The sequence below is a fragment of the Vitis riparia genome, chromosome 5, assembly GCF_004353265.1.
Source record: "Vitis riparia cultivar Riparia Gloire de Montpellier isolate 1030 chromosome 5, EGFV_Vit.rip_1.0, whole genome shotgun sequence".
Lineage (NCBI taxonomy): Eukaryota > Viridiplantae > Streptophyta > Magnoliopsida > Vitales > Vitaceae > Vitis > Vitis riparia.
This window is the reverse complement of record NC_048435.1, coordinates 13,945,051-13,967,756: the sequence shown is the minus strand read 5'-3', so window position 1 is coordinate 13,967,756 and position 22,706 is coordinate 13,945,051. Positions and strand designations below refer to the sequence as shown.

The 22,706-nt window shown below is 34.0% G+C and overlaps 1 protein-coding gene across 2 annotated transcripts; it reads right to left on the bottom strand.

The window, feature by feature from the left end:
* Window positions 1-3,439: 3,439 nt before the first annotated feature.
* On the bottom strand, window positions 3,440-20,111 carry LOC117914729. Of its 2 annotated transcripts, XR_004651313.1 has the most exons (12): window positions 19,958-20,111; window positions 19,776-19,859; window positions 16,837-16,932; window positions 16,649-16,724; window positions 16,459-16,557; window positions 16,216-16,304; window positions 15,996-16,103; window positions 15,755-15,892; window positions 7,583-7,688; window positions 6,934-7,142; window positions 3,835-3,956; window positions 3,440-3,756 (listed from the first exon to the last, which is right to left on the bottom strand). XR_004651313.1 is itself a non-coding variant. In XM_034830185.1 (11 exons), the coding sequence occupies exons 1-11, from the start codon at window positions 20,024-20,026 to the stop codon at window positions 3,888-3,890; spliced, it is 1,143 nt and encodes a 380-aa protein (XP_034686076.1). In that variant the 5' UTR covers window positions 20,027-20,111; the 3' UTR covers window positions 3,440-3,887. The 2 variants fall into 2 exon arrangements, 1 of the variants encoding a protein (XP_034686076.1); XM_034830185.1 differs by having other exon boundaries at window positions 3,440-3,956.
* Between the last annotated feature and the right edge of the window lie 2,595 nt (window positions 20,112-22,706).

Here is a 22,706-nt window from a genome sequence, read left to right as displayed (position 1 = left end):
AAGATTTTTATTAAAAAAAAATATATATAGATTCATTAAAAAAATGAATTTTTGGATTATTAAATTTAAAAAAATATCCATTTTTTTAATATATTAAAAAACAAATTTATTCAATTGTTTTTTTAAAAAAAAAAGAATTTTATGAATTCAATAAAAAATGATTTTTTGAATTTTTTATATTAAACCAAATTCTTAAATTTAGTAAAAATGGTTATTCTAGATAATTTTATTAAAACAAATTTTCTATGATCTATTGAATAAAATAAATAAAAAACTAAAGTAAGAAAGATAAATCCAAATTCAAATATGGCAGAAAATGAAATATAAGGCAAAAAGACTAGCATAAACAAAATTACATAAAATTTAAGACAATGAAATATGAAGCAACAATATTAACATAAATAGAATTACAAAAAATTTAAAACTAATGAAATATGATATAACAAGACTAACATTAACAGAATTATAGAAAATATAGAATATAAGTATTTACACAAATATGGAAAACTTGAAACAAAATACAATATGTATAATAACACATATCAACAAAATAATAAATAAAAATGACAAACATATAGATGAACAAAAAAATTTAGATAAATATGCATACATACAAAATGAAGAATATAATGAACAAATAAATCAAATAGGTAGAGAACTAAATAAAATATATGGATAAAATATTCATTTAGCAAAATGTTCACAAATATAATAAATATAAAACAAGATAAATCTAAGAAATTCTAAAAAGAACAAAAATAGAATACAAATAAAAAAAAATGAGGAAGAAATAACTTACATGAATGCAACCCTAAATCAATATGACTCTCCAAACCTCCAAAGGCAACTCCAAGATACGAATACAATATCAAAAAACAAATGGACAATCTCACAATAGATACACAATAAGGAAAAACTCTCTCACCAACTATATCAATAAAGAAAGAAAAAAACCCCAAGAAAAATAAGAGAAGAACACACCAAAAAAAAAAAAAACAAAAAACAAAAAACAAAGTAGTAACACATCTTCTCTCTTTAGTTGTCCTCCACTTTTGCCTAGGGCTTGTATTCCACTCTCATAAATCTCATGAGCCCATGCAAAACAAGTAAAGCCCCAAAATGAGGATTAATAATCTAAGGCCAATTAAAATAAAAAATAAAAAATAAAACTCAAGCCCACAACTTAAAATCTAAATACTCACGATCTAATTAAAATAAATAACCCAAACCCACAACTTAAAATTTAAATACCCACAACCCAATTAAAATAAACTAACCCAAGCCTAATTAATACTCATAACCGGATTAAAATAATAATAATAATAATAATATTGACACTAAACATTGAAATCAAAATTCAAATTCTATTCTAGTGTAATTAATAATAACAAAAAAATGAAACGTTGAAATCCTACAACTAAATATTGAGAATTCAATCCAAGCAATAAAAAAAAAACAAAAAGAAAACAAAAAGAAAAAAAAATCTAGCCAAATTCAGGATCATGCAATCACAACTCAAGAAACAAACTTAAGTACACTAAGTCTAAAGAATCTAAGTGAACCTAAGTGGGTTGAGTGGACTTACCTAAAATGTGCCTAAGTGACCTAAATGGAAAAATCTCTCAATGAACTAAGTGGAATCTAACCTAAGGAGGTGTCTAAATGGGCTTAAGTGGGCCTAAATGTGCCTAAGTGGACATGGTGTCCTAGGAAATGCCTAAGTATGATGTCCTAAAAGGGAAAGTGCACCTAAAAGGGCTGACCTAAAAGAAGAAAATTAAAAAATTAAAAATAAATAAATAATAATAAATAAATAAATAAACTAGATCTAACTCGAGATTATCAATGGTCACAATGAGGTACCACATAAATCCCTTCACCAAAGTCTCCAAGGTGGCTAAAAAAAGGTAAGTTGTATGAGTAGAAATGGACCGCCAAGGAACTGCTGTAAAGTACTAAAAGCACACCTAAAAAGGCATGTGCGAAGGGAACAAAATGGAAGGTCTACACTTGCCCTTAGTTTTGCCAAGGAAATGAAGACTAAATTCAAAATGAGTATGATAGGATAACTAGCCTTCTTCCTAGTATTGGAGATTAGGCATCTAAAGGTTAGAATCTTTCTTTCTCAATCCAAGTATGTTGAGGAATTAGTTAAGAAATTCAGTCTAGAATCCTCTAAACACTCTAAGACACCTATAAGCACTACCACTAAGCTTAGCGAGGATGCTTCTGGAAAAGATGTTAAGCAAATACTCTATAGAAGTATGATAGGAAGCTTACTATACCTCAGAGTGAATCATCCTAACATATCATTTAGTGTTAGAGCTTGTGTTAGATACCAAGCAAATCCTAAAGAGTCACACTTAAGTATTGTTAAAAGAATTATACGTTATATAAATGGGACTCTTGATTATGGTTTGTGATATTCCTATGATTCTTCTCTTATGATTGTTAGATATTCCAATATTGATTAGGCCGAAAATGTTGAGAATAGAAAAAGCACACTAGTGCTTGTTTTTTATTAGTGATTGTCTTATGACTTGACTTAATAAAAAACAAAAAATTACATCTTATCTACTACTAAAGTTGAATATATTGCTTCTAAAAGTTGTTATATGCAATTTCAATGGATGAAGCAAATGCTAAAAGACTATGGAATTGAGCAAAGGACCATGAACATTCATTGTAATAACTCTAGTGCTATAAATATCTCAAAGAATCATGTTCTTCATTCCCATGTTAAACACATTTTTTAAAACTATTTTTTAAAACATCTTACCAAACACTTGCTTTTTTAAATAAATAAAAAAGAAAAAAAAATTAAATTATTTTTTATTCTCTATTTTAAACACAAGTTTTTAAAAACATCGCCAAACGGACCTAAATCTCGCTAGCGCTGCTTCTCCAAAGGCATAGACAATGAGTATGGGGCTCTTTACCTGTTAATTTTATCTAAGGACTCGTAAAAATTATGTTTTACCTTCAAGCACAACTTTTAGCAGTTAAAAGGCTCTTGGTATGCTTGGGATAAAGCAACGAACCTGCATGGACCCTAACCTAGCCTGGATACCTGTCCAAGACCTTCCAGCCAACCTCTACCAAACAGGATGAGTTCCGCGATTACGCAAAAATCAGTCAACGTCTGACGAATCCCACCTGACCACTTCCAAAGATTAAACATGAAAATGTAGAATGATGAATGACGGCAAGACTAAATAATTCGAGTCCATCAGTAGAATAAACGAGCATAAATGATAAATCCAACCAACATGAACCAGTTCTGAAAACCTCTGGCCAACTTTCTGTTAATCGGAGGACACTGCATTTGCACAAGTTAGGGCCAGGTAGTATCTTTACTTCGGTATAAAAGAACTGCAGCCCATCTTTAAATCGTTAAATCTTACAATCCTAACAATCCTGTCAGATACAAAGACGATAATTAAGGTGCAACGTATTTTTATTAGTATAAAGAGACGCATATACACAATATGAAAAAAATGCCTTGACTCAAGCCAGATTCAATTCTTCCTCCAAGCAAGGGAGAAAAAAGGTTTGGAATCCCTGAATCTTTCATTATTCAGAATCTTAGAAATCCAAAAGAGTGCGAAATCAAACATAAAACCACCAAATACACATCATAACAGAATCACTTTAGTATCACAACTTTCCTCCTCTCCCACTCTCTAGTGGCTAGCTCCCAGAACCTTCTCCATCTACTAATGCCTAAAAGAGTAGCATCTAAGAATCAAGAGCAACCTGTTGAATACCACAGAAGAATAAAAATGTAAACAGCAAATAGGGAATGCACATCTACAAATGTCTGACAATCAGAACCTTCAAAGGTAGCCAGGGTATTTGAAAGATACGATAAATGCTCCGATTAATTCTTAGTCAAGCTTGACATTAGAATACAACAGGGTGTCCCTCGTCAGTGGCATATTCAGAAGAAAGTAGATCTGCAGAGGAAAACAACAAACCAATAAATGATGATTATCTTGCCACAACTCTTGACAAAGAATGCAACCCACCCTTCACCTTATTCTAATCCAAAATACAGCAAGACCCTATCATAGTCTAACTGTTTAATCCTATAGGCCATCAATTACTGGCAACATCCATAGGTAAACACAACAAAAGAATCAGAGATCTCCAAAAAACAGAAGAGAAAAAGAAAAACATTAAGCAAATGGCATGGTTGTTCAATCCTATAAAGTATGACTTGAAATACAAGTTGTCTTAATCAAACCAAGTGAATCCCATGGACAAATCTTCTTCAACAGAAACCCAATGAAGATCTTTTGAATTCTAAGATTTACAATGTCAATGATAAATATTATCAAGATATAGAGTTCTAATTTAAACCAGATATGAATACTAGTTAAAACAGTCAACATGTAAACTCTATGCTTATAATAATATTTAACTTATGAATGCAGAAAACAAACAACATCAATTAAGTCATCTATGATCCAGACAATTTTACCCTGTTTGTTACATTGCCTTGAATAGATGAAATAAACTTCTATTCTTTGTTGCATGCCTTGTTGAAGCATGGCGGACCATAGGTAAAACCATGTTTAAAGATGATTAAGATGATATAGTCTTTTCAAGTAGCAATTTTTTTATTTTTATTTATAGGAAACAACAATAAATTATATTGAAGAAGGAATTAAGAAGAGTACAAAAGAAGGATGAGGAATCCTCCTACAAAAGAAAACTAAACAACAAGAATACAAAAACAATAAGCTATTTGGTAATTACAAAAAGCAAACTCTCCATGCTAGACCACACCATTGGAGCTACACACCGCTAGTCAATCTAGTTGCATCACATTAAGGGGAATGCCCTTAAAAACCGTGGAGCAAAAAGCCCAAAAAGAAGCAAGGAAGTGAATGGTATCCCCATAGAACCTTTGAATTCCTTGCCTTATCCTTAAATATCTTAACATTTCTTTCCCGCCACACAACCCAAATTAAAGCAATACACGAAGTTTGCCACAAAACTATGCCTCTCTTGGATTTTCCAAAACCCTTATAGTTGATGATCATCATGTCAAAAATGCTCCTCGGGGAGACCTAATCCGTCTTAGCTATCTGAAATAATATGTGCCACAACCCCATCGTCAAAGAATAGAGTAAGAAAAGATGATCTGCTGATTCTCCATGCTTCATACACAACTTATAGATGTCAGAACTAAAAGCTTTGTAGGGTCTTCTCAATTGTAGCAAGTCATTAGTATTTAACTTTTTGTATGTCACTAACCAGACAAAGGACTTGATCTTAAAAGGGACTTGAGATTTCCAAACAAAATTACTAGGAAAAACTAGAGATGAATAAAAAAGGTGGGACAAGGCTAGAAAAAAAGACTTTACTATAAATAACCCTAAAGAAGATAAAGACCAAGGTCTCGCATTTGAAGCTAATGGGGATAAGTGCAAACAAGTAATAGAAGACATGAGGCTTTCTAATTCTTCTATCTCAGAATCGGAAAGGTTACGACGAAAATTTAAGTTCCAAGAGAAGGGACGAGTGGAACCAAGAATTGATGATATGGGAAGATTTTTAGCTTTGACTATTCTGAATAGTCTTGGATATTGGGATCCCAAAGGTTGGTCCCTCCACCACAAGTCTTCCTAAAAACGGATTTTTTTCCCCATCTCCTACCACAAACCAAGTATACCTGAAAAAATCCTTAAAAACTGTGCAATAGCCTTCCAAGGGCAACGATGTGACCATCTGACTATAGTGTTGGCATTCCAACCATTAGTATGTGTCCCATAAATGCTTAGAATGACCTAATGCCACAGAGCTAAACTCTCCCTAGGAAACCTCCACAACCATTTCCCTAAAAGAGCGTAATTTCTTAGGGAAATCTTCCCAAACCCCAATCCCCCATTTGCCTTCGGCTTACACACTACATCCCAACTAATAAGATGGTTTCTTTTACATTCCCCAACCCCTGACCAAAGGAAATCCCTTTGCAATCTCTCAATTTTTGTAGCCATTGTAGCGGGAATCTTGAACAAGGATAAAAAGTAGTTAGGAATGTGGGATAGGCATGAGTAGATAAGAGTTATCCTACCTCCTAAAGATAAATAAGTCTTTTTCCACCTATCTAATATCTGCGAGATTCTCTCAATCACTGGATCCCAGAAGCCACAAGTCTTTGGGTTCCCTCCCCAAGGGAAGACCCAAGTAGAGCATAGGCTAATCAGAAGCTTTGCAATCAAGCATCAAAGCCAACCTAGTGAGAAGATCCTGATCAAGGTTGATACCAAAAAGGTTACTCTTGTCAAGATTGACCTTAAGCCCAGAAATTTGCCCAAACACTAACAAAATAAACTTAAGAGTTTTCAAGTAGCAATTTGTATATTAAAGACTTGATGTTCTAAACAAAGCTGATAATGCACAATGCATTTTGCCAACAATCTCAATGGAGCTTTTTTATTTGCATGCATTGTCTAGTTTTCCTATTTTTTTAGCAATATTACGAAGAAAATAGATGGATATGATACATAAAATTGAGAATGGGCATATTCCGTACAGCTTACCCTGTACATAGTTCATTGGGGATTGACTTAGATTTAACAATTGGAGGATGATAAGTTACTATTCCCCAATGAAAGATTGGTTTTCTTTTCAACTAATACAAGAAAATCAACAATTATTTTTTAATGCAGCTCTCTATTTTATCAGGTCTTCTTTTATCATTTTCACATTCTCCATATCAATTACAAGACAAAGAATAAGCAAATATTTCAAAGATCTCCAGATTTATTGTTCCAAACAAAAATGTATCATGCATTGGAGTACATGATTCGCATTGCAGATGACTAGGTTATGTTTTTTTTTTTTTTTTTTCAAAGATCATATCTGTGATAGCTTAATTCAAGCAGAGGTCAGTAAAAGGTCTTAACTGATATGTAAACTTACCCCTAAAAGAGTCGAAGCGACTAGAATGATTCCCGTTATCCAAGCAAGGGTCTTTCTAACCAATGCTATTTTCATGATTGCAGTCAAATCAGGAGAATCTTCCGTTTCTGCCAGCCATCGTGCAGATGGCTGAGAAGTAAACATCACATTCAACATTTTTTCAGATGATGGAGGTGTCCCAGTAAAGGAAATAACTCCAACAATTTGACCTGTTCAATTGACAAATGTCACTAATTTAGAAGTTGCAAAATGAACAGATTTTCAATTAAATCATGAGGCTAAAACAATATGTACTTGTAAAAATCCAAAATACAGCAGAAACTTTTCAAGATTATTGCTTACAATCTAAGATGACACCATCTTTTATTTGGGATGAAGCCTGGGTTTAAAGTAGGCTAGTTTCAGAGTCAAAGGGTGTTATATCAAGAACAAAGCTCAATTTTTCTTGCCAAAATAGAAAAAAACCAATATCAGTATTTTTATTTTATTTTATTTTTTTTTTTGATGGGTAAAAAACCAATATCAGTATTGATAATTGCAAAGACTAGTAAGACAAGTTATGCTCATTTAAGTAAAGTACTTAGAAAAAGGCCATAGTACAGTTTAAGATAATTAACTCATAATATCCCATAACAACCAAGATAGATACCTTTGTATGCCACCTGCAATGAACCAAACATCTTTGATAATGTAGTAAGCAGCAGCTCCACTCCTTGCTGAGCAACACCACTAGGTCCATATTGCTCATCTAGAACCTGTAACATATCACACAAATTAATGAAGAAAGTAGAATCATGAAGTTGATGTTTTTGCACATATGTTGCTTCTGAAAATCTATAACCATACAGCTAGCTAGTTCAACAAGGGGGAAATACCTATTAAATATTTTTCCTGATTTTGAAAATGAAATCCAAACAGCTTTCTTCTTTTAACCAGAAAAGTAAATAAGGTTTTTTTTTTAATTATTAAATTTTTTTAGGTGTTAAAAGTATTTAGTGAAGAAAAAAATAATTTATTGAATCAAACAAAAGAGATAAAGCCCAGGTCCAATTGAAGTTTTTCCAAAGCAAGTCAAAACCATTAACTTGACTCACACATTACCAAGAAACTAACAGAAACAACTTCTTGATGTGATACCATGATGCACCATTTCTTAGTGCACTAAGCCCATTTTAGTAAATTCTGATTTGTTTCAAAAGCAAAATTCCAAGTAAATCAATATTTGATTTGTTTTCCATTTTAGTCATAAAATGGCAAGTTTTATTGACAAATTTATGCAAGGAGCTTGCTTAAGCGAAGATCTCAAGGTGAGGCAAGGAATTCAACCAAATGTTAGTTGTTCAATATCTCAGCTGCTCAAAAAGTTGGACTAGCTACTCCTCCAACCCAGAGTGGATTCTAGGGGAAGGGTAGAGCCTCACCTTGCAATAGGAAGGTGTTCATTGCTGGGATGGGTTCAGACTGAAGGGAGGAGGAATTCAACACGGAGATCTTACTAGGGATTTTTCACTGGCTAGGGAAAAGATAAAAATCCTGAAATTTTATTTTTAATTTTACCAACATGAAAATAACAAAATCCACCACTTTTTATCTTACATTAAGAAAATTTTAAAAATAGTCTATTTCTCATACTCATTGAAATTTCAGCACAGCTAAGTTTTTAAATAGAACAAAATTTGAAGTTTTCCAATCCAAAGAGCTATGTTTCAAAGGCATCTAAATGTGAAAATTTAACCATAAATATTATAACTTCTTCAATTCACACTTCAAGTGTTAAAATTGTGGATTGATCATTGATATCATATTAAATCTTGGTTTTAGACCTATATGTGTGATAGATTTATTGAGTAAATAAGGAGAGAAGTTTATAGAGGTTTAACGGATGGCTACACCAAAATTTTGGCATTACTCTAGAGTTGAAGTGTTCATTCTATTGGATTCCTTCAGCAGCTAATCAGGTAACCAATATGTTAGCAGAACAGGGAGCTAAATAGTTGATTCCTTTTGTTGGGGAACCGCCACAAACACTATATAACCATTTTTAGACATGCACCTCCAACAATATCTAGAGTTGATAGTTTTTCCCCTTTTTTGACCATAATTATAAGGTCATTGTGTTTGGGGGAAGGATTTCTCATCCTTCTTTATACTTATTCTATGATAATAAAATGTTTGCTTTTGATAAAAAATAAAAAATAAAAACAAAAACAAAAAATCATAGAGGATTATTTTAACCCCCTCCCTTTTATGATCAATTTATGACCTTATCATACAATTTAAATAATTAATATAATTATTTCTTAAGAAAAAAAATGAATTTGATTTTTCTTAAAAATTTTGAATCATGTACGGATCATAAGATATGCAAAGACATGATACAAATTGTGACATATATCAATTTCCATAATATATATATATATATATATATATATATCGTATCATTGTATCATATCATGTATCATAAGTTTTTTAAGAACTATGGTCAGATCAAACAATTTTTAAACTAACAAATAACCATTGTATTATATCGTGTATCATAAGTTTTTTAACAACTATGGTCACATCAGATAGTAACTTTTGTCAACTTGCCAAGTCATACTTATCAAAATGACCTCACATGGCTAGAGAGCCTAGAAACACATAAAATGACTTTTAACAATCCTTAAGCATAAGAACAAAATTTTTCTTCTTCAAAAAAAAAAAAAAAAAAAAAAAAAAAAGCCTAAGGGTTGTTGTGTCCCAAAATAAATTGTCTTGCAAGACAAAAAATAGGATCATGAGACTGTAGGAAAAACGCAACAAACTCTTAAGAAGAAAATGACAGATTTCACAAAGCCCTCCCCGTAGAAACATGCAAAACAGGGTGATTCAGACTCTGCATCCTCCTTGCACAGGAAGAGAAGGTTATCATTGCAGATTTATTAAATAAAAAATTTCATCGGTGAAAAATGATTATGCTTCATGATTGAGCTTGATAATATCTTGAAGTACACACACAAAGAAGAAAAAAAATGATGAATGCAAAATGATGAATGCAAAATGATGCAATAAATTTTTGACCAAGAGAAGTCTATAATTTTATTTTTTTATTTTTTTTATAGGTGACCAAGAGAAGTCTATAATGGTATGTTGCAACAACAAATTCACAACATCTTAAACATACCTTAGAAACAACAATACCTAACCAATACTAGTTCCACACACAACACTAACCCTAAATTTGCTTCCCCCACCCTCACCCACAATTACCCAATTGAACCAAGGCTAGAGTCGACCAATCACATCTTCATCCATTATGATTAGGCTAGCAAATTTCAATCCCTTTTTAATTTTTTGCAAAGTCAATTTAAGTAGTAATAATTGGTTGGAATAGCAACCACACGACCAAGGAACACGAAACGCTTTGAAGTATGCTCCATTATGTTGTAACAATTTGTGTAACGACTTCAAAACATGTCTACACATGCCAAATGAGTAGCTTCCTATAAGGGTCAAGAACTTCTCTTTCCTAAGCAATATGGGATATCACATTCACCCTCCCATGAAGACATGGCATTGTCATCATGGTTCATAAAATTCATGGGTGGTTAAACTCTGCACATTTCCAAGTAAGGATCGACTTTCATATCATGCATGATAGCCTATATAGATTTTTTTGCTCTAAGCCTATAGGCTCTCATGACTTTAGCAAGTGCTTATGCATACTAGATGATTTTGCTTCTTATAAGAGTCATAAACTTCTCCACTAAACGATGTGGGATATCACATTTGTACACCTATGCAGATACAATGTTCTTGTTGTGGTCCATGAGGGGTCAATGGGAAGTCAAATTCACTTATTTCTAACTGGGCATTGGTTTTAATGCCTTTCTAAATATTGTCCACTTGGGGCTATGTATACCACATGAGCCACCCCTTAAAGATCAAGAACTTCTCCCTCCACAATGTGAGACATCACATTGAAGATTCTCGAACAAATATCCAAGGGGGGCTTGAACCACAACCTTAGTCCAAGGAAAGTAAGAAGCACATTGTTGTGCATTGCTTTTGAAGAATATATACATAAGATTGTCAAGTTTTGGATGATTTTAAATAGATTCTTTAACTGCCTCAAGAATTATGCAAAATTAGGAATTTTTTTATTATTGATGACATAAACAACTTTAAGCCTAAAGCAGGTATTATCTACATAGGTTTTATAAATGATATCAAAACCAATCCTCAAACGAAAAATATAGTGTTTGGCCACTTGTGAACTCTATGAGCCATGACAAGAAGATTATAATTGTATGAAAGGGTGAATGTGATTTCTCACATCAGTTAAGGAAGAAAAGTTTCTACACCTTATTAATAGCAGCTCATCTAATATGTGTGGACAACCTATAAAAAAAAAAAATTGTGGACATGTTTTAGAGCTATGAAGGTTCATAGGCTCAAAGCAAACAATATTTACATATATTGTTACAATTTTATTGTAGAAAAAAGGCAGAATGGGACTTTTGAAAGTCCAATAGGAGTTGCCTCTAAAAGATCACCTTCATCCTTATTTGCTTGGTCTTTATAATGTGAATGAGGGTAACCACTTTTGGCACCACTGCACCACAGAGTAAGGGCCTTCAGCAACCATACAAAGGAATTCCTTGAATGAGGAAATTCAAATCATTTTTTTTTAATTCTTGGAAAGTTCGAGGGAAAGAAAAAAGAGAAAAAAAAAAAAGAAAAGAAAAGGAAGGTGTTTGTATGTATTGTTGCTCCTCTTTGTTTGTTTTGGACTATTTAGAAAGAGAGAAATAGAAGAGCTTTTGAAAATGTTAAGCTTTCAAATCAAGACTTAAAATTCCCTTTTCTATGTAACTTTTTAGATTAGTCTAAAGGGGGCCTAGGACAAGAGTCCTTCTCTTTGATTGATTTTATCGATTGGTTAGGTTGCCTATAAGGGGAGGGTTTTCTTGTTTTTCCTTTAGAGCATACATGTATACTTCCTGTGTACTTAGTGTAGCCTTTTTTGGCTCTTAATCTATATTGCCTTTTTGTCTATCAAAAAAAAAATGTAGATATTAACTTTCTCTTATGTAATTGTTCATAGAAAGTTGAGGAAAAAAGATGAAATTATTGATGAATAGACTTTTCCCACATTTTCTTTACGACACATCCCACACCTCTTTTTAAAAGAAAAAGTTCAATTTATTATTTCAAGGAAAGTGGGGAGGAAAATCTTTTAGCATTTGCTCCCCTCTTTTCCTGAATTTTTTTTTTTTTTCATTTTTCCACACTGTCCAATTGTAAGAAAAAAATCATTTTCTTTTACATTTTCTTCTTTCTTTAATACTTTCTACGAAACAAAAATATCCTTAATTGTTCAAATGAAAAAAAATTCAATAATATCAAGAGGTAGAGTCACTATAGCTGTTTTCATTTTCTTTAATTATCCATGAAATGTCTATTCTCCAAAAAATTTTTAGAAGTCTTTTCTCCAAATTATAAGGCACTAATTTCTATGTTGCATTAAGGTGTGAGCTTGTGGTGGAATCTAATGTCAGCATTAAGTATTGAGTTCGGAACATGCTAGCACAATAATAAATTATGAATTTAATGCCAAAAGAAGACATAGAATAAGTCAAACAAAGTTGCATTTTAGAAGTGTTTCCCCAAGGTTTCATAAAACAAATTTGGATGATCATAAAACAAGAGACTATAGTTTAATCTCGTGTTTTAAGCCTTTTTAAGTAGGGTAAAAATTGAAATATGCCATTTTCGAAGACTCAATTTCAAGTCAAAGGTATTCCAATCAAAAAAAAAAAAAAAATTCAAGTCAAAGGCAGATATATCATTCCCCAAGAAGATCCTCAAGAAAAATTATATATCTTTTTAGGACTCAAAGTTAGGCCAAGGTGCATTGAATTAAGAAATTCTTGCTTTTCTTTAAAAGTCTTGATCTTCCGATTTTGTTTTAAGAAAATTGGACAAAGTGATGTTAATATCAAATTAATGGAAAACGTATGATTTTTCAAAAATAAAAAGGGTTCTCAAAATTGCACAAAAGGCATTACAACTGCCTTAGTTTTTTTGGAGTAAGGGAGAAAAACTACACATAAGTTAGCATTCCCTGCTTGGGAGGCCAATCAACCAATTCCCTTAGGGTGTCAAGTTAGAATGAGGTGCTCTAGGGAGTGGCTAACAATTAACCTATCAATTGACTGGTTGGTTAATAGGTAGAGCAATTGGTTGACTAGTTTGCCTCAAATGGTCACCTACAAACCTTAATGACTAGTTCTCTGGTCAACCGCACGATCAACTGATTGTGCATGAACTTGTGTCCAACAGCTAATTCGTGCAAGGAACTCCTACTTAAAGCTCATGGATTTCATTCATTAGCTTTCTAATTGTTGCATATCAATCATACCATTAAAAAGAGAGCTTGAACTCCTCAAGTGCATTTAAAAATTTGCAGAGCCCTAGAGACCTTGCTCAAGTGGTAAGTGGTTGGGGTAAGGTTGTGGGAGGTTCCAAGCTCAAGTCTCGATGAGGACCAAAAAAAGTTTATCTATCAAAAAATTTATTTAAAAATTTGCAAATCCCACGTAGTGCAACTTGAGTCTAGCTACATTTGTTCTTATAGACAATCCTAAGCTACTTGTTGTATTTATTGACATATATTGACTATATGCCTTGTGAGAAGTTGTTTAAATATTTGAGAAAACACTTAAAAGATTGTAAAGGCCTGTTAGAACCTCAAATCCAAGTGTACAAGACTTGAAGAGCTTTAATTGAGGAAGCTCTTGGATTAGTGGAAAAGCGTCAAGCTTGGGAAGGAGCTAGAGAAAGAGGATAAAGGCGGTTGTTGAACCACTACTTTTCTGTTTTGGTTTGTCTCTTTCTCTTATCTTATTGTATTGTCTTTCAATTTATGGCAATTGCATTCAAGTTTTACAATTGCATTAATTTTTTAGCATCAATTAAAATTTGATCAACGCTCAGTCCACTGCCCGACTTGGATATATAATTAGGTTGGATTAGTTTTGACTTCTCAAGAAGTTGCATCTTATATATGCAAGAGCATAGGCATAATAGATCCAACAATGCTTCATATAAGTAAGTGCAAAACATAGACCAAAAAGAAAAAAATTTATTGGTATTATTATAGATGGACCTCTGAAATTTAGGTCACGATATGTTCAATAGATTTTCTTTTTTATCAAAAATATGTTCAATATATTTTACTAGGGTAATGCACTCATTAGGAAGCATCCATGGCAATATAGTTTTACAATTTATTTGCTAATGATGTGAATTTGTTTGATGAAGCCTACAAATTACTAGAATCAGATTCTAGATGTCATGAACCACAATTTGTATGCCTATTAGTATTGTGATATCACTATGAGATAAAGGTGCTACAAGGAGACAGTTAAAAATGACATGGACAAATTAGAACAAGAAAATCTAATATCTTATGATGATTAAATGCCAAACTTTATCAAGCTAGAAGCATGGAGAAGGATTCATGTCATTGACCCAATATGGTTAGAATAATCAGACACCCTAAGAACAATAAAACAGAACAAAACATTGTTCCCTATGGAACAAATAACACTATGAAAGATTCATATTTCATCATTTTTCATTGCATGGGAGCTAATTTGACAGGGGTAGAAGCTGTCACTGAGATGGATTTTCTGGGGAATTATTGATGACTTACTTTTTATCCAATGATTACCACAACAACAGAAACCAACATAAATTCCCTTACTTTTAACCGAACCTGGTAATTAACAAGAAGCAAGAAGAAAATTTTCTTTTTCCAACCCCAAGTAGTTGGAATAACAATGTGGACTACTACCTTCACCAAATTGGAGGCCTAAGACATTCCAGGAAAACTAAAACAAACCAAAAACATGGTTCCTTGTCACACAAAATCCAAACCCAGGGTCACAACATATAAACAGTTTAGGGTTTTCAAAGTCGGTCAGAATATGTTCCACTTAAAGAATAAGTCAAAAGCTGCTCCTCACATCAATATGTTAAATAAAATAAAAATCACCAAGTTAAGACGAGTCCCATCTACAACTTTAGTATAGTGTTCCAAACACTCTTGGTCAGCCACCAAATTAAATTGTCATTTATCAATCAAATTAAATGACAACTAAGAGTGAACCAGATAATCAAAACTGCTCGCCTTTGACCACATTGACCAATAGCAATTCAACTATCACTAGCAAATACTGGGAGCCAAATCAAAGGCAGCCTATAAATGATTAAATGTGCCAGCAGAAGTCTTGCTCGTTTGAGCCACTTCAAGCATCTGCTATATCCACTGCTTGCAACAGAATGATTCCTTTATCTTCATGAAAAATCTAATTAAAAGAATGTTTTGGACATTGATCCTTTCAGATCATATCCTCTAGCAGAAGTCTTGCTCATTTGAGCCATTTAAAATCTTATTAAAAAAATGTTTTGCACATTGATCCTTTTGGATTATATCCTCAGTTGAGTATAGCCTTAACAAATGGATTGCTTGTAAAGCATGTGATGGAACTTTATGAACAAAGGACTATATAAGATTTTAATGAGGAAACTAAATATTGATACTGGTACCAGTAACTGCTGCTATACTTAAATAGTATTTCATTTTCTGGGGCTTTATCAGGACACTCATTTTATAACTGTGTCAGCAACGTATGTCTATTTTCTATTTATGTGACCTGCCATCTAATTAAGAAGTATAATTCCATCCTGGTTCCATTTTTAATTAAACCCTTTTTTTGAGGCTGATCATGTCAGACAATTTAGGAAATAAGACTTAAGAATAGGATATAATCACCTTAATGCCATCAAAACAACCTGTCAATAGCTCAGCTGCACTCTGCATACTTCCAGATAAATCTTGACGCATCTCTATTACCCTCTTTATATTGTGGATAAGAGACAGAAGACTAGCTATAAATTCTCTGTCTGCTTTCTGCAAATAAAATGTAATTCTTCCAATAAGAACTTGAGAACTAGAGAGACCAGTTCATGATTAAAAATAATTTCAGATCAATGGTTAATCTTTTAACCAAAACCTTAGACATATGAAGATTCAAATTGGCACCACCAGCTAGGGGGATGGTCAACTCGCCATTCAATGGCTTTAGGGCGTTAGCAACATATAATCCACCCATCCAAGATGCCTGAATAATTAAAAAGATCCAGTCAATAACATGGATAAAAATGAAAGATAGAAAAGAGATTAACAAGGAAATAATCCACGAAAAAGAATAACATGAGTCATGAACGACTCACAAAATCACTAATTTCTTTGTCGGTGCAATTTGTGTCTGAATCAAAGCTTAAGCGTTCATCCAAAGAAACCACAGAGACTTTGTCATCACCTGCAACAGACTCATATAACAAAGAAGCCTCAAAAAAAATTGTAATGGATAAAAATTTTGATGCAAAAAATTATCATGCCCATATAACAATTCAGCCAATTGTACATGTTATAGTAATAAAAATAAATAAATAAAAGAATTAAAAACCAAGTACCTGGAAGTAGAATTTCTGCTTTATCAGTACCATAAAAAAAATCTCTCTTCAAGGCACTGCGGAACAGAGCGTTATCATGTTCAACCACAACTTCAGGATCTGCATGCAAGATAAAATTTTCTAACATTTTAATATCGTATAGAAACTGGAGTTCTTGTTTACAAGGCATTTCAGAGTTAAGTTCAGATACCTTCAACTCCCCTGACTTCTAGCATAAGAACAGAACGAGGCCTTTCAAATGGATTAGGCAGGAGAATCTCATTTAACTGCAAAAGGAGTAACATTACTGCGAATCAGAGCCTCCCAAGTCCTAATTGCAGAAGCCAGAAAATACTAGAACAAGGTAATTTTGCATCACTTATGATCCATCTGACTTAACTTAGATGAACTAGCAGCTGAAAGCGTAGCTGATGGTGCAAAACCAAGCAAGACTGAGACAGCTGCACCAACTTCAGGGAGCAACACTGAATCTACCTGTGAAAATGAAAAGTAGATTCAGAAAACTATGCACTCACTTATCAAAAATAAATAAATAAAGCAGGCAATGCATTCAAAATCAAATAAACCAAGCCATAACGTGACCAGATTGAAAAGCCCCCTTTATCTGAACTTGATGTGAAAAGGAGTTTCTGTTCATCTTTGTGGCTCATACTTCAATTTTCACTGGCCCAACCAGTATACCAATAATCAAGATTCCCATCAATACATGGAATATCACATCAACCAGGAAGCATTAGCCAATCTGGTATATGCAAACATGTTTTGTTGGCCATTTAGTTTTTAGAATCAAGCTGTGCTTCCCTTTCAGTAGAATATGCTAATATCAAAGCAACCAAGAGGCAACAGTATCCATTTTCTCATTCCAAAATGGTCTATTTTTGTCTAAATTGCAGAATTCATCATTCCACTGCTTTGGGCTTGTGATTAACTCCATAATGACTCATAAAATGATTAAGCAGTCATGTTTTAAAATCGCAGTCCCACTCTAGCCTTGTTTCACTTTTGGAACTGTGAAGGGCAGTCTGCATCATTCCAATTTCCCACCAAATTGACATTTTGCATTGCATTTTCCAATATTAAACTCAAAAAGGGAAGGCCTTCAGTCATTGGAGAACAGCCAAAAACTAACCAAGTTTGGCGTTCTTCAGAAATTGAATCAGCTCGTATTATTTTCGGTAAAATCCAATGACGCAGCAACCTCCACAAAGAAGGAATTAAGTGAAATGGTACCATCACCACATATGATGTTAAAAGACTAAAACAAGGATTTACAATTGGAAATTTCAAATGAAATTACATGAGAAAACAAGCTGAGTCCATATCTAATCCAATGCTATTTAGAACACAATATTCATCGACGTCCACCCCAATTATATTAAATTATATCCATCAATTTTTAATTTTCTTACATTATTGAACAAGACAAGACCGCAAAAGCAATCCCTAACCTTCCACTGAGTCATGAAGAACGTCGAGTGTTAGTGCATTAGGCTATTTAGATTAAGTTGGCAATTTTGTTTCATCCATCGTAGTTTAGACTCTACATACTTTCCAGTGATTTACACTCTTTTGAAGATTCAAGGTTGCAACACAATCAACCTAAGATTAAACAGGTGAGTATAGTTGAGTTTAAGTGAGAATAATGACATAAAAGGCATAGTGTACTTATGGAAATTAGGAATAAAATCCAGAATCTAAAGTTCTTAAGTTTCAAAATTGTTTTTTGATAAAATATTTCAAATTGATTATGAGTCCACTAGGTTTTCTCTAATGTATGTCCATTGGAAGAGTTCTTTCAAGAGCTCATGGGCCTAAGCTTTAAGTCATTCTTTGCACTTAACCCTAAACTCTCAAGAAGCTTCAAGTCCATTGCTTTTCACGAGTATTGTTGTTTAAGTGTGTATGTGTAGAATCACAGCTCTAGACTTCAAGAATTTCCCAAACAAGTTGCAAATATTCAAAATTAGTTTATAGGATGCGTGGTTTAGATGAGTGACATTGAGCAATTTGTAAATTCCATTTAAGAGTATTAGGGGGTTTATGAAATCATGATTTTGTCACAAAATTGTCAAAGGGGGAGATTGTTAGAGCATTAGGCTATTTAGATTAAATTGATATTGTTCCATCTATCCTAGTTTAGAACTCTATGTACTTTCTTGTTATTTACATACACTCTTTGGAAGATTTAAGGTTGCCCCAAGATCAACCTAGGATTAAACAGATAAGTATGGCTAAGTGAGAATAATAACGTAAAAGACATAGAATGGACACATGAAAATTAGGAATAAAATTAATTTGGAAAGAATTTTAAATTGAGAATTTAAAAAGAAAAATCTTTCCAAATAATAAAATTAATTTGGAAAAAATGATAATTGAGAATTTAGAAAAGAGAATATTCCCAAATCTCTTCAAAAGTTTGGAAAGGAATTTAAATTAAGAATTTTAAAAGAAAATCTTTCCAAATCTTTTTAAACTTAAAATATGAAATTTTTCTAAATGTTTTCAAAATTCTTAAGTTTCTAAATTGTTTTTTAGTAAAATATGATTTTCAAATTGATTCCAACTCCGCTAGGTTTTCTCTAATATATGTTTATTCTACAGTTCTACTATATGCCTATTAGGAGAATTCTCTAAGGAACTTATGCGCCTAAGCTTTAAATCATTACTCTTCATGTTTAACCTAAAACTTTCAACAAGTTCATGATTCTTTTCTCGAGTTCATGAGAGAGATGTGCATCCTCTCAAGACATTAAGGAGTCCACTAAGGAGTATGGTGGTGCTACCTCGAGGATATGAGATTAGATGTAGGTTCTTAGATGTAAGCCCTAGGGAGTAGCAACTTCTAGGTAAATCTGTGTACTTCTTCATATTTAGTGGATTATATCTTTCCGGTCTCTGACCACATGGTATTCACATCCCCAAAGTCTTTGAGAGACTTTGTAGGTGATTTTCCACATAAAATTGTTGTGTCTTGTTTGATTGATTTCTCTTGTTCTTCTATAATTCTTAAAGAGAAATTAACAAATAAAAATTTGGACTTAAAAAGATTAAATAGCTATTCATCCTCCTTTAGTAATTCCATAAACAAGATCTACAAACTTACATTAAAGAATAAATAAATATTCCACAGCTAAGAGCCTAAGCCAAACAGTATATTAGGTTAGTTTGATGAAAATCTGAGTTCAAGTTTTCGTTTAATGGCCAACCATACGGAAGCTAATGGATAAAATGGGATCCAATTGTACAAAAAATGCGTATCAAACTTAATAAATAGTTTAACTCAAAATAGAATTGCATTAGAAAATGATGAAAATTACCTTCATGGCGTCATCAGAAGAACGAGGCCGAAGAAACGGATGAGTTGGAGAATCAAGGAAAAAAATGGAGCCGCTAGCCCCCGCCTGTGTATAAAAATTAACATAATTTCAAAGCACAATCGTCAGATCCACATTTACAACATCCAGACACACAGATAACTAGATAGTGAGAAAGAGCATACCCTAGATTGTATACAGAGAAGCGAGAAGATCAGAAGAAGTGAGAAACCCTTTGAGATACAACAATCCATTGAATATAGGAAGAGATGGATCTGTGCTTTCTGGGGACTGGGGAGAAGGGGCTAGGAAATGAGGTCGAAGAAGAGAGCAACGTCGTTTTGTTATTTCATTTAAACGACGGCGTTTCGTCTCTCAGTATGAGCGTGCAGTTTAAGCTATAACACATGACGCGCCACGGTCAGGTGTGGCCAAACCAGTCCAAGCCAAACTAGGCCCATTCTAGAACAAACAGCATCAGGCCGGGCTTGAAGACCTAACCTTTCCGGTTGAGGTTTGGCTCGGGCCTAACTTAGGCTGCTGGAGAAAACAAGCCGAGCCCAATAAACGGATACACCGTCTATAAAATGTTTTCGCAAGTCAAAAGTAACACTGTTAAACATCTTTTAAAACTAACTCATGATCATTATAAAAAATTTAAAAAAATTTAAGGCTATATTTGGCTGTTGGAAAGTATTAAAGAAATAAAAAAACATAAAAGAGAATAATGTTCTAATATTTGGTTTTATTATAAAAAATATATAAAAAAAATCAAATATAATTAAAATTAATTAGAAATTTATACATTTTAAAATTATTTAATCTTTATATAATCAAGGAAAATAAGTTAAATAAATTTGAACAAACAAATAAACTAATTTATTGATTTTTATTGGTTTTAATACCACTTGTTATGTTAATGGAAGCTGTAGACCCCCCTCAGGAAACCAGAAGACTATTAGTTTTTTAGGATTTTTATAGCATGGGAGGAATGCTATTTCCTCATCACCAGCAGAGGGCAACACTGGAGATAAGTGGGGGCCCCTTTTCCCTATACCCGGGAAATCAGCTGCAGAGACATGGACGGCCATGCTCATGGTCAGGGGCGCCATCCTTGCTGACGAGGGGAGCAGGAGGAGGCAGGTAGTGGCTTGCTGTGGAAGATGGAAACAGGAGGAGATAAAAAGGAGGTTTTTGGCTTCAAGCGTTAGGGGGAGAGCAGAGGAGGGGGGGCTTTTTCTTCAAGCGGGACATCCAGAGCAGAGGGTTGCGGAGAGCATCCGGGTGAGCGGGTACTCTATAGCTAAATAAGCAAGAAAATGATCAAGGAGGCGGATATGGAGAGGAGATGAGGAAAAAGCTGAGAAAGAAAGCTAAAGAGGATATTTAGTGCGTTTTCAGGTATGACCATGGAGGTTTTTCTTTCTGCATATCCTCATCTTTTAATATTTATCTAATCTTATCCCTGGTGATTCCAGCTTGGCTTGATGATTTGCTTTGTTTCTATGATTGTTAGTTTAATATTTGGAAAGCTGGTTGTGTTTTCGTGTTTTACCCAAGCGAACCTCTTCCTTTTTGACCCACTGATTGCTAAACTCACGGATAAAAGAATAAAATGAGGTTAGCAATATTTTGTCAAAAGGTTCCTTGCTCTGCTCCTTTTTTTGTTCCCCTCGCTCCTCTGTTTTCCTTTGAAAGAGACTTTCAAGCTTTAAGACTGGGAATATAAGGAGATTGGATGATGGAGAATGATAATGATGTGAAGAGGAGTTTGCCATTTTGGATCCGGGGTTGAGTATTCACGGTTGGTTCGACTGCTTATTGAGATTGATAGTTTGCTGGTTGGATATCTTATTTGACGTATTTTCGAGAAGCATTTTGTACATTCATTTGAAGGAGTTCGTGGCTGCTGAGAAGCTCATGAAAGTGAGAGGCCCGGACAAGCTTTCGCCCAGTTGACCTCTGGTCGCGGAGCCGAAGCTTGTTAACACAATGCTCTTGAGAGATATGGCACTCCAAGAATTCCATGAATTTGATGGCAGCTACTGACGTGGACAATGAGCACCCATTAGCCTAAGCCATTGTAGGACATGCTGAGAAATTCGGAATAGATGAAGTGAATCACACTTAGTCAGAAGCCAACAGTTTTATCTTCGTTACTGGGCATAGCATGAAAACCTTTGTCCGCTCCCAAGAAATCATAGTGGGCAACAAGGATCTAATGTTAGACCATAAGATTGTCGTCCCTTCAGAAGGCATGCCAAGGAGGCGAAATACAGATGAGGGTTCAGCAAGAGATGTAGTAATGCAGTCCAGTTTTGCAATCGCGGGCCCGCATGTATAGTTGTTATTTGCATGGCCACTTTTTCCTCACCACTCTTTTCCAACCGTCGGTACCCATGAACAAGATCTAATGCCATTCATCCTCTACCATTCGTCCCCCATTCAACCATCCTATATCCTCCTGTATACATGTAGTTCATGCATATAACCCCTATCATCCTTCTCAAGTCTCCTTGTAAGATTCATACCACCACCTGTCCCATTAATCCGATACCCATTTTCTCTCTCTAACCACCGCATCTATTTCATATTTGTATGCACATGAACCACGTGTGTATGACCACTCCCACCTCATTCCATCCTCACAGACCCGCGACTGCCTCATCTCTCTCTCTCCCTTAGGGTCTCTACTGTCACCCGAACCCATTTATTTTCTAATGCCCTCCTTCATTTCCACTTTATTTCTCTCCAAAATTTCTCTCAATCATTTTTTATTTCAGTGCTCTCTCTCTCATTGGCTTATATGTCAGATTCCGATACTTAGGAAACAAACAGGGGTGGTGGCAACGGCGTCCAGAAGTGGCTCGGATCAGCCCTAGTTGCAGCCGCATGCAGCGGCGGCCTGCGCGAACGCATATCTGGCGGTGGTTC

Bases quoted from the DNA above. Each gene is read 5' to 3' on its own strand.
- LOC117914729 (XM_034830185.1), bottom strand. From the start codon at position 20,026: ATGGATTGTTGTATCTCAAAGGGTTTCTCACTTCTTCTGATCTTCTCG. The intron at 16,558-16,648 runs GTATCTGAACTT...TCTTGCATGCAG, and splicing joins AGAAGTCAGGGGAGTTGAAG to ATCCTGAAGTTGTGGTTGAA. The intron at 3,957-6,933 runs GTAAGTTTACAT...TTTCCTCTGCAG, and splicing joins TCGCTTCGACTCTTTTAGGG to ATCTACTTTCTTCTGAATAT.